Genomic DNA, 13003 nt, shown 5'->3' on the forward strand with positions numbered 1-13003 from the left:
AAGTGACCCTGAACAACCTACAGGGGTTCAGAACTGCTGCAGATGCTCATCCCAAGTAGTTATATGAGGTAAAAGATAAGCACCTTAAATATTAGGTTGGATCATTTTAAATACATGACATTTTATGAATGTGCCTCTTAGAAACAACTCTACAGAAAGAAAAACTCATGTAAGGGAATAAAGTCTCTACATTTTCTCAGGGTCACTTACATAGCTATAAACAATTGTCATGCCTCATACTGTAGCACTAAAATATGAGGTCTATGCCTCTTCACGGCATGTTGTGACAGTGTATCATGGGTTATATCAACTTGTGTCTGTAGCAGGTTAACAGACTTCTATGGAATAAACAGATGCAAACCTGATTGAGTTTGCATCTGGATTGCCTTGCAAGAGGAGTAAATAGCAGGTGGCATGTTTTGTTTTAGGTTCTGTCATCATCCATTATGGGCACCTTACACTGCCTGGAGACAGACTGCTATTATAAGTTAAGGAGGGTAGGCTGGCACTGCAGCTGGTCTGAATATGATCTAATTCATCTGATCATTCATGACAGTGCATAGAGGAGTTGGCCTAACGGCTAAGGCGCTCGATGGACCTGGGAATCTGGGTTCGAGTCTCGGTAACAACGCCAAAAAAAAACTCCTGTGATTCTTAGCAAATCATTTAATCTTCCCGTTCCTAAAATGAAAGTGTGTCCTCATGTAACGTAACTGGTGCTATGTAAAGCGCTCTGATACCTGATTCAGTTCGGGTCTAGTTCGCGCTATATAAAAAACTCTGCAAGATCATCATTCCTTTAAGCCAGCCTGCGCCAACTGGGCCCCCTGGCATTGGCAATCAATAATAATGGCTTGATAATGCATTACAGCACTTTGAACCCCAGGCTGATCTCTGACAATGAGTCTCCACTCCAAGACCATGTTAAAGGCCCCAACTACACTGATCACAGAGCAATCTGAAACATTGGCAACTATGAACACGGTCACGGTCTGATCTCATCATCAGCTGCTGTCTAATTAGAGTCAGACTAAGTCAGCAGAGCCGCCCAGCGCTGCATAAGGCACCGGACATTAAGCATCAGAGAGTCAGTGTCGACGAGCTCACTAAGTTACATTGTAGGTCACAGCTAGGCGACCTCAGGCTGGCTGTATTTCAAAAACTCCGAAGTTGTTTCCTGTTTTACAGCTCACAGCTGCACGGCTCAGGCAGGCAGCCAGACACTGAGGGCTGGCCAAAACTGCACCAGATCACACAAGCTGCAGGGCCGCACATGCTGGATGGCTGGTCGTTCTCTGCTGAAGATTGCTATCTTTTCATTTTTTTTCTTTCATGGATGCATAAAGGGGAATAGGTGCTTTTTTCCCATTCCGGGCCATCACGTTTCTAGTATCCGCTAACTGAATCGCATTATTATTTGTCGAAAGAATAGAAAGGTCACTTGTTCACGCTGACATTTTGTTCCATCGACTTTCTGTAAAAAATGCTTTGTGCAATGTTGTGCCTTGTTTTTATGCCCCGGAAAAAATGTTTGGACACCGCAACTGCACACATTGATGACAGACGTATTTATATACTTTTGTTTGGTGTGTGTGTGTGTGTAGGGGAGTGGGGATCTGCCCCGCGGGAGACACTTGCTTCTGTTTTCAAACCCAGCCTTGGCATCTGTGGTTTGTTTGTGCAAATAATGTCATATTATTCCTCCCAGGGCTAGTGCCAGGGTCACCCTCATGAGCTCAGTGATTGTGATCCTCTGAAAACTCCACAGAAGCGGTTGCACTGTGCATCCCCTGTCCCGGCTGTTGCTTGTGTCTTACACAACTTTTTTCGTTAAGGATTACTAAGTCATTTTCTCTTTTTAAATTTCTGACAAAAATAAATGTTTGTGCAGCTAATTTTCCACAGTTTGCGCAGGCTACCATTTGCCCGTCTGGCCTTCTGTGGCCCTGCACCTACCTCCAGCAGCCACTCCCTCGCCTCTGCTAAATTTTAGTGATGGGCGCAAATTAATGCATTCATTAAAAAAGCAACAACTGATACTAAAAATCCTCAATACTTGCAAGGCACTTAGGGGCATATTATCAAGGGGTTTATCTACGCTTTTTTGGCTTTAAAAGCCAAGAAAGCGGAGATAAAATTATCTCCCTATTACCTAGCTGTCGCTAACACCAGTTAGCGACAGCTAGTAGGAGATAGCGACAATCTTGGGCCCCGCTTTGCATGTCAGTGATATTTATCACTAATGACATGCAAAGTGGGCGTGCCAAGATGTTAGCGACTGGAAACAGTCGCTAACATCGCTATCTCCTATTACCAACTTTTGGAGATATTCGCGCTAAGCGCGAATATATCCAAAAGCTAACACCTGCCCCATAGCAGTTCTTAGCCATGATCCAATGGTAGGTGGATAACATGGCTAAGAGCATTAGCTCGGTAATGCATGAATATTGCTGAGTTTTCAGCGATATTCATGCATTTCGGCCGATTTTTATCGCTTAGGAGATATACCTTGATAATAGCAAGGTTCCAAAGCGATTAAAATCGCCGCAGCTCGGCGATAAAAATATCGCCGCTAAACTAACATAGCGATAATTATCGCTAGTTGTTGGTAATATGCCCCTAACTTCTTTGCAGCGAGGCGAGGCGAGCGGAGCAGTTTGGGGAGGCCGACGCGGCTTTCCTCAACGTTAGAACTCGGAGAACCACTGGCCAGCTGGGGTGGCACGAATGAAAATGCCCGGTCATTCATGATTTTTTCTGGGCGGCTGTTCATGTGTCCTCAGCTCTGAGGGTCACGGCAGCGCCGGCTGCCTGTTCCCTACTACGCAGACTTCAGCATTAAACTTCCTGCCTTCATCAACCACCCCTACACAATTGATCACAGGGTGGGGCCAGGGCAGTGAGGCTAGCTAACCCCACCCACCCCGTAAAGAACTGTGAACCGGTGGATGAAATTCCGGTCTCTGGTTGACAGAAAACCCCTGGCGCTGCAGGTCTTCTGGCTGAGATGCCTGGTGCTAACTTTATTGCAAACGCCTCAGCTTATCCCACGAGGCAATAGCTTTGCCAGGCTGATGTCACCACAGTAATAACGGTTCCACCGCTTAGGGTAGTCATTAACATGACTGGCGGAAGGACCGCCACTGCCGGGCCAGCGGTGGCAGTCCTTCCGCAATCACTAAGCGTATTACCCACCCCCCAATTAGGATGGCCGTAGGTACCGTGGCAGATGCAAAGTCCGTCCGCCACTTCACCGCCAAAGGCAGTTGTACCAATTGCCTGGCGGATGGTGCATGGCCACTAAAATGGTGGAGGTGCCTAGCAGGCACCGTCCACCAAATTAGGATGTGTGGGAAAAGGCCTTTCCATGGCGGCGAGACCACCATGGATAGGCTGGCAGGGATTGGGTTTGGGGGCCTGTTGCGGGCCCCCCTTGTTGGGGGGTGTTCCTGCACTGGGTACCCCCCTGCATTTCCCTACACTGCGTGGCAGGCGCTGCATAGTACGTGTCACGCAGTGCATGCCGTTTTAACATTGCAAACGGTTCTGCAGCCATCAGCTCCATCCGCAATGTGAAAAGGCCTGGGATTCATCTTAATATGTGTGATGGGTCCGCCACATGTCTGGCGGGTGGTCCCATCACTGCAACAATGGCGGGTGGACTGATGTCCGCCCACCATCGCAATGGGCCCCTTAGATTGCAGTTAGAATGGTAAATCTCCACCATCTCCACCCCCGATATAGATGCTCTTTCCCCACCTTTAGCCTATCTGAAGTTTGAATAGAAAATCTGACCTCCCCTCGGGTATATTTTAATTTATTACAAATTTATTAAAAATATATTTTAAAAAAACATTATTTTACATTTTTGTAGATTTAGAAGAAAACATCCATTTATGATTTCATTTATTGTTGTTTGTTTCATAAATAGATTTTTAAACAAATTACTTTCATTGATTCATATGTTGTAAATATTTTTATGTGCAAAACATTTAATATTTGTGGGTTATCTGTAATTTAAAATACTCATTTTTAAAGAATAATAACAATATTTATCAATTTGTATTCTTTTAGAATATATTCTTGAAAATTATTGCAGCATATTAAAAGATAAACTTAAGATTAATTAAATGCAATGAATATTTCTAAATTCAATATATCAATATTTTGTATGCCGTATTTTAGTTACTATATGTTTGTTAATTTGAAGGATCATTTTACAACTCGATATTATTACATATTTATGTGAAACAATGTTTTGGAATCAATACTTTTTTAATGTTATTAATAACGTTAGGGTTTACAATATTTCTGTAATGAATATTTTGACCTCAGTATATTAGTAGGACAATATTTTTTTAGTTGATATTCAGGACTACCATTGTATATTCAAATAGCCCTGACAAACATATCATTTATGCCAGTGTGATTTTAGTAATTTCACTTTACACTTGTTTCACAAAAGTCATGTCATTACGCCATTATGCCACTTTTTTTTAATTATGTACCATTTGCAGTACACGTTTACCATAAATGCACATATTGCAGTAAAAGTTTACCACAAATCCATAGGAACAACAGATCACAAGTTGCGGTTGTTTGTGGAGCTTTTGTTCCTAGCACTATTTTTTAACCGCAAAATGCTCATTGCATTAAGAATTTCAATGAGGATGCATTTCAGGCTACAATAAAGCATTTCACGTAACTACTTATAATTGTATGTAATTTTGTCAAAAGTTTGCATAATTACGCAAAAACAAATACATGAATTTTGCAAATCCTTATATTCAAACATATTCACATTTTACACATGGAAGGTTCATATTCCGGTGGTAGGGCTGAGCACTATTTGGTCAGTGCAAGAAATTGTGTTGACTGTTTATGGGGTTGCCTGCAAAATCTTTAGCTTTCAGGTAATGAATTACCCAAGGGAATGGATCACCCTGACAGTGTATCAGCATACCTTATAGTTTCCAAATTGGCAGGAAACACCAGGACGAGTAATGGTGCCAAAATGTGTTAGATGAATTGATAAAAGCAACGGGAGATGAATAGATTTGACCATTATAAAGTAAGGTCAAGTGGCCATACTATATCATAGAAGTCTCTGAAAATGAATGTTAATCTACAGATCCACGAACAATATTAACACAATCTTAAAATCCACAGGAATTCAAATACAACAGTTACAATACCTGTAGATATGCTTAAATGCAGTCTGTTGATCTGAACAATTGTAAGATATCCCATGGGTTAGAAAAGAAATTGAGAAGACTGGGTCATAGTCCAAAAACATGAGGCTACTTTTTCAGGGACAGGAATAGTATAACCTAAATAAAATAGAGGCTTCGTTCACTGACAAGAGAACAGAGCAGACATGCATGCTCTTTTTATCTTCCCATTTGTATCCATAAGATAGCTCCATAAGCAAATATCCTGAAGTAACCCTGTATCGCATGTAGCACCTCATAAGGAACTTTTTACATATCATAATCTTTTATTCAGGATTCAAAACAGACACGCAGACCCCCAAAATCAAAGCCCCAGCAAAAGGAAGTGCAGCGTGAGGTAAGTTGTGAATTTAAACATATTCATATTTTACACATAAATGTTCAATTTTCTCGGGGTAGTAGGAATGGGTTGGCCAGTCTTAGAAATCTGCCTGACAGTCTTATTGTGTGGAGTGGTCCTAACTCAGAACACAAATGTCACAATAGCACACTAAGGATACTTGTCAAGTATACTTGTCTGAACCTTCAACAGAGTGGAGTGAGCTGAAGGCGCAGTTCAGTTTTAGAGTTGGCTGCTCCAGGGGAGTTTTCCGAAGATTAACATCCTCCACTATGCCATTTCTAGGGTGGCTGGTTCGCTGCTGGATTCTCCTCCTAATGTATTACTTAATCTATAGAACTGAGAGTTTGCCATTAGAAGACAGCTCAAAAGCAAGAATACCACAACTGATTCCCACTGTAATTTACAATATTTTGGCCCATTCACATCCAGTAATTTCCTCAGCCCTCAGGTGGGGAAATGTTTGGGGGGGTGGGGGTGGGGGGGGGGAGAGAGCTCACTTTGTAACACTTGATTTAGTTAAAAGCACCTGGACCAGCGAGGGGGCCAAAAGAGTGTTGGATGAATTAATTCGGAAAAAATTGAAGAAATACAGTTTTAAACGTCTGAGTTATGTTCAGTGAGGCCATTTTTTAGCACAGAATTCTATAAAAACTATTTTTAATAACATATAATTATTTATCCATTTAGGAATCACAACAAACTCAGGGATCACCTGAGTCACAGCCCCAGGAAGAAGAACCTCAGCCTGAAGTAAGTTATGCATTTAAACATAATGGCCATAATAGTCCAGCCTGGTGGGCTATAAAGCTTTTAGAACATTCCGCCCCACTAGGGTAGAATTTTCCAATTAGTAAAACAAACGCCCATGGAGCCCGAGGGAGCTGGAATCCCCTCAGCTTTGAAGCCTTTGTGCACAGCTGTTGCTGTGAATGTTCTACAGCTAACATCAGGGCACAGAGCTATGGCTTTTAGCTTTTAGCTTTTGAGCATTCACAGCAGGAGCTGTGAAAAGCGCCTGAAGTCAGCCCCTGATTCTCCCCGGCTTGGTTGATCTGCTTTTTGTAGTTAGCCAAGCCAGGAAGACCCAGTAGCCGAACAACATCCACCCCTCCATTCAACTGAAGCCTTAGTACCACTGAGATACAGGAGAAGGGACGGGTGAAGTCTGCATGTGTCACCTGCAATGCATCGGCCTTTCGCTTTCGTTTGGCTATCGATTCGCAAGAGAATCCTCTTCAAGGTTTTCTGTCTGACTCGCAAGTACCTGCAGGGCAAAGCGCTGAGCTACCTTTCTGCAAAGCTTTTTCACTAGTTTCCAGTGGACCTCCAAACCCATGGTGGCGCTGCTGCAACCGCCGCTCCAGTGGTCAGCCTGCTGTATATTGACTTTGGCTGCTACCTCCAGGGACCTGCGATCCCTGGCGTTCTTGCTGCGGTGTGAGGCGCTCAATATGCTGCCGGTGCAGCTGGGTCTCCCTCTGGTTCTCCCTGGCTTGGCTGAACAGCTTTTTGTACTTAGCCAACCCAGGAAGACCCAGGAGCTGAGCAACATTCACCCCCCCCCCCTCCATCTGAAGCCTTAGTACCACTGAGCTACAGGAGGAGGGACGGGTGAAGTCTGCATGTGTCCTCAAGCTCGGACTCTGCCTTTAGCCTTACTTTGCCTAATTAATATATTTCCGAAAGCTCGGGGAAAGAGAAAGGGAGAGGCTGTGTTTTAAGACATTGAAATGTTGAGAGCAGCGGGCCTATACCAGTTTATATAGGCCGCTGCTGCTCCATTCTCTTCAAAGGAGTTCTCAACATTCCAATCTTCTAATATTTGATATAAGTGGTGAGCACTGTTTTACTAGTGTAATAAATCAATATGGCTACTTAGGGGGTAGAGAAGGCAAAGAAGGTTACAAGTGATTGGATTTAGAATGAATGAATGAATGAATGAGTGAATAAATAGTAGATTTATAAAGCGCTCAGCTACCCAGGTGTTCCAGCTCTAACAGACATAAGGTTAAGAACTAAAGATAAAGCTAGAAGGAACTAGCAAAATAAGTGGGTAGGTGATGTGTTTTAAAACATTTGTGGAAAACAGAGCAGTTAGCCACTGATCTCAGTGAGATCAGTGCCAAGCGCCTTGAGACCCTCCCGGGTGAGTAGTGCGCTATACAAATGGCATGATTGATTGATTGATTGAGTGAAGGGGGAAGCTTGTTCCATGCTTTGGCCATGATTGCCACAAACTCATGGACCTCAGCGTGGGTTCCTTTGCACCTGGGAGTAATGATCAGATTGGCTTTAGTGGACCAAAGCTGATGAGTAGGATTATAAGGGCTGAATTGTTTTTGGAAATAGGCTGGATCCGTAGCTTTGAGTAATTTATGATTTACACAGAGAAACTTGATGATGCAGTGCGTGTGAACTGATATCTAGTGCAGGAATTTAAGATCGACAGAGATGAGTACATGCACTAATCTATCCACTATATTCCGAATGAGCTGAAGTTAGAGGGCTAAGTAAGAAATTTAGAGAACTACAGCAGTCCAGAGATAACAAGAGCTTGAATCACTGATTTATGAGAACTAGGAGAATGAAGGGGTTAAAACTTGCAGAGAATCAACAGCAGCCAAAAGGATGCCACAGTCTCTTGGAGAGTAAAACATAGCTCATGGCAAAAAGAATAAGATGAATGACTGCAGTTGAGGAGGGGTTGGGGTAGATTCAAGATCTAGGGGCCAGAAAGTTAGATGTCTTGGCAAGGCTTTAACAAAAGGCAGTAATTCCTATTTTTGACTGATCGCACTCAAACTATTTCCTTGGGAGCTTATAAGTCGGATACCATGAAAGTGGATAAAGGGTTTGCGTCAGGGCTCATGTCTGTGCCCCACTCTTTTCAACATGTATGTAACCCCCCTTGCCAACCTTGCCAAAAAGTTTGGCTTTCTTCCTTTGTCACATGCTGATGACACGCAACTGTTATTTGCTCTGGCTCTAAAGAATGTGAAAGCTCGTTTTTCAGCAGGTTTGATAGCCATTGCATCTTGGATGACAGAGAATTGTCTCCAACTGAATGCCATTTAACCGAAATCATGCTGTTTGGCAATGTCCAGCAACTTTATATACCCAAACTCGTTGTAAGAAATGTAGGCATCCACCATGACCAAGAACTCACCATGAAACACAGATTGTAGCCACTACTGGCACTTGCTTTCACATGTTACAGCTATTAAGGATTCAGAAAAGGGGGTGGTGATGAACAGAGTGCCTGAATTAAGCAGACCACTCTTACCCAGTCCAAAGATCAGGGCTTGATCCATCACCGTTTTTTAGCTCACTGCACCATCCCAGCTCATAACTTGGCTATATGCAAATTAGTCTGTTCCTGTCCCAGTGCATGATGGGAACAGGGCAAACCAAACTACCAAGCCAATTCTTGTACTGGGAAGGAAACAAGCTTCGGGGACCGGTTTCTGCCATTTCAGGCGTCGTCGGCCCGGCTTGCTTGAATCCTGATGGTGCAATGAGCAAGGGACTCACATCTGAGTATACCCTTCCACGCTTATGGTGGACAAAATGATTCAGAAAAGGGGGTGGTGATGAACAGAGGGCCTGAATTAAGCAGACCACTCTTACCCAGTCCAAAGATCAGGGCTTGATCCATCACCGTTTTTTAGCTCACTGCACCATCCCAGCTCAGAACTTGGCTATATGCAAATTAGTCTGTTCCTGTCCCAGTGCATGATGGGAACAGGGCAAACCAAACTACCAAGCCAATTCTTGTACTGGGAAGGAAACAAGCTTCCGGGGACCGGTTTCTGCCATTTCAGGCGTCGTCGGCCCGGCTTGCTTGAATCCTGATGGTGCAATGAGCAAGGGACTCACATCTGAGTATACCCTTCCACGCTTATGGTGGACAAAATGATTCAGAAAAGGGGGTGGTGATGAACAGAGTGCCTGAATTAAGCAGACCACTCTTACCCAGTCCAAAGATCAGGGCTTGATCCATCACCGTTTTTTAGCTCACTGCACCATCCCAGCTCAGAACTTGGCTATATGCAAATTAGTCTGTTCCTGTCCCAGTGCATGATGGGAACAGGGCAAACCAAACTACCAAGCCAATTCTTGTACTGGGAAGGAAACAAGCTTCCGGGGACCGGTTTCTGCCATTTCAGGCGTCGTCGGCCCGGCTTGCTTGAATCCTGATGGTGCAATGAGCAAGGGACTCACATCTGAGTATACCCTTCCACGCTTATGGTGAACAAAATGATTCAGAAAAGGGGGTGGTGATGAACAGAGTGCCTGAATTAAGCAGACCACTCTTACCCAGTCCAAAGATCAGGGCTTGATCCATCACGTTTTTTAGCTCACTGCACCATCCCAGCTCAGAACTTGGCTATATGCAAATTAGTCTGTTCCTGTCCCAGTGCATGATGGGAACAGGGCAAACCAAACTACCAAGCCAATTCTTGTACTGGGAAGGAAACAAGCTTCCGCGGACCGGTTTCTGCCATTTCAGGCGTCGTCGGCCGGGCTTGCTTGAATCCTGATGGTGCAATGAGCAAGGGACTCACATCTGAGTAAACCCTTCCACGCTTATGGTGGACAAAATGATTCAGAAAAGGGGGTGGTGATGAACAGTGTGCCTGAATTAAGCAGACCACTCTTACCCAGTCCAAAGATCAGGGCTTGATCCATCACCGTTTTTTAGCTCACTGCACCATCCCAGCTCAGAACTTGGCTATATGCAAATTAGTCTGTTCCTGTCCCAGTGCATGATGGGAACAGGGCAAACCAAACTACCAAGCCAATTCTTGTACTGGGAAGGAAACAAGCTTCCGGGGACCGGTTTCTGCCATTTCAGGCGTCGTCGGCCCGGCTTGCTTGAATCCTGATGGTGCAATGAGCAAGGGACTCACATCTGAGTATACCCTTCCACACTCATGATGGCCAAAATAATTACGAAAAGGGGGTGGTGATGAACAGAGTGCCTGAATTGAGCAGACCACTCTTACCCAGTCCAAAGATCAGGGCTTGATCCATCACCGTTTTTTAGCTCACTGCACCATCCCAGCTCAGAACTTGGCTATATGCAAATTAGTCTGTTCCTGTCCCAGTGCATGATGGGAACAGGGCAAACCAAACTACCAAGCCAATTCTTGTGCTGGTTTATAGATTGTGGATCTTACAAACCACGCTTGGCTTGGACTTAATAGTCTCTGCCGAGGGACTGCCACAGCAGAACTGCCACCGCAGGACAGCCCAGCAGGTTTAAACTTGTAATCCACCAGGCAGTATGCAGACAACTTTTTGATGTGGCAGCAGGGCGCTGCCTTCGCAGCCTGCTGCTACTCCTCCAAAGTAGTAAGCAGGCCCTAATTATTGATCACCTACAATGTCAAGATACAACCAGAATCCTGCAGTTGATGGTTTTAGATTGTTGATCTTACAAACCACGCATGACTTTTCAGGCAGGTCAGCTTGCAACCAATGGCTAGCACATGCATACCAGGTCCAGGCAAGCTATCAGCAGGCTGACTCATGGATTCAAAATGCTATCTCTGCAGTTCTTTAGGCTTGTACAGTGGTCAGCACCCCCAGGCTTCTCAGTACCCGGTGCTCCAGCAGTAGGCATTAAAATCACTCCACTCCTCTATTATGGGTAGGTATCACCCCTCTATTCATGGTACTTATTCAAAAAGTTGATTAATATCAGCTTTCTTAAGTAAATTCGCTTATCACAGACTTTAGTGCAATTCTATTTGTTTTCCAAGTGAACCTTATATTTCTGCAATGATAATTATTAGATTGTAGATCAAGGGAAAAAAGGCTAAGCCTTGTTTTTATTGACGGGATCACGTTGTCTTTTATTAAGTCCCTTCCAGAGCGAGTTTACTGATGTAACCCCATGCTGCATGCCTCATCTCATAAGTGAATGCTAACATATCATAATTTCTCCATTAAGGAATCACAACAAACGCAAAGCTCACCAGAGTCACAGCCCCAGGAAGAAGAAACTCAGAGTGAGGTAAGTTGTGGACTCAGACATTCTCCTATTTTACACGCAAATGTATGCATTTTGTAGGGGTGGTGAGCAAAAGATGATCAATGTAAGAAAGCCTGGCAATCTAAGGGGATGGGGGGACACAGAGAGGATTGCAAGTGCTATGGCTCAGCTACCAGAAGCCTTGTCTCAAAAGCAGACTAAAGGTATCTCTAAAGTGTCCTTGTGTCACTCTTCAGCAGTGTGGAGTGAGCTCAAGGCTGCAGATCTGTTTTTGAGTTTGTGTGCTCCAGAGAAGTATTCAACAGGTTAGCTTCTAGAAATAAACTATTGCTTGGGTGACTGGTTTGCTGGTGGATTGTCAAAGGAATTGACAATAACATAGCTGATTCCCAAAATAGTTCACGATTGTTTTAACCCATTTACCCAGTAAGTTCACCAGCTCTCTGGTGGAGGGGGGACTAATTGAGATTGCAGTATTCCTTCCTTTCTTATAATTCCCAATTAGGAGGAAAGCACCAGGACCAGTGTTAGGGCCAAGGAGTGTTGAATAAATTCATTTAAAAAATAAATAAATACAGTTTTAACCATATGGCCCTCATTGCGATGTCGGTTGGAGTTGCCTCCATCCAACAGTTGTGGAAGGAACCAACGATATAGGTCGGTGGTTCCAAATGCGCAATTAGGACACAATAGCACATGTTGTCATCGCAAACTTCCATGCTTTATTATGAGCTTGTGCCGTGGGCCTAACCTGCCCGCAGCACATGTTCCCATTGAAAAATGGAAGGTTTTAAACATTCCTCACGGTGCCTGCGACCCGGTGCGGAGGGCGAGGGGGGAAGGGGTGCCTGCTAGGGGCTCCCATGTTCAGTTTCCGAAAGTCAATCATGACTGAAAGGCCGACATGGATTGGCTGTCGGAAACCAACATCATAATCCCAATGGCAGAGAGGTCATCCTTAAGGCATTATGAGGGCCTACCGACTGGCCTATGGGCTCCTTGAGCCCGTTGTAACCGTGGCGGATTCCCTGGGCAGTTTAAACTCCGACCGCCGCCATCATAGTATGGTGGTCGGACTTTAAACCTATCATGTTGATCGGCTGCTTTCCGACCGACGTTGTATTTAGGCCCCTAGTGTTTTTTGTTTAATTGGGCAGTTTGATAGCATAGAAGTGTATGAATACTATTGTTAATAAGCAACAAGTCATCCAACAACTATGAACAACATCAACATTACGTTAAAAAGTATTGTTGCAATAACTGAGAAAAAATTCCTGAAGCCTGCTTCTCAAAAATTATGAGGCATCTACAGAATAAGAAAAGGCACTGGAAAGCCAGAGTCAGAGTCAAAGAACATGGGGGCTCATTATGATGACGGGCGTACTTGGTCCGCCCGCCACCATAGTGGTGTTTAGGACCGCCCACCAGACA

General features: G+C 44.2%; 1 protein-coding gene across 1 annotated transcript in view; it reads left to right on the plus strand.

Annotated features, from left to right (window-relative positions):
* The window catches only part of LOC144769667 (uncharacterized), a 759350-nt gene that overhangs the window by 443970 nt on the left and 302377 nt on the right, over window positions 1-13003 (plus strand). Inside the window, exons 19-20 of the mRNA XM_078653842.1 lie at window positions 5506-5568; window positions 11531-11593. Of these exons, the coding sequence (XP_078509968.1) occupies window positions 5506-5568; window positions 11531-11593 (126 nt within the window). The remainder of the gene's footprint in view (window positions 1-5505; window positions 5569-11530; window positions 11594-13003) is intronic.

The sequence above is a fragment of the Lissotriton helveticus genome, chromosome 7 (genome assembly GCF_964261635.1).
Source record: "Lissotriton helveticus chromosome 7, aLisHel1.1, whole genome shotgun sequence".
Lineage (NCBI taxonomy): Eukaryota > Metazoa > Chordata > Amphibia > Caudata > Salamandridae > Lissotriton > Lissotriton helveticus.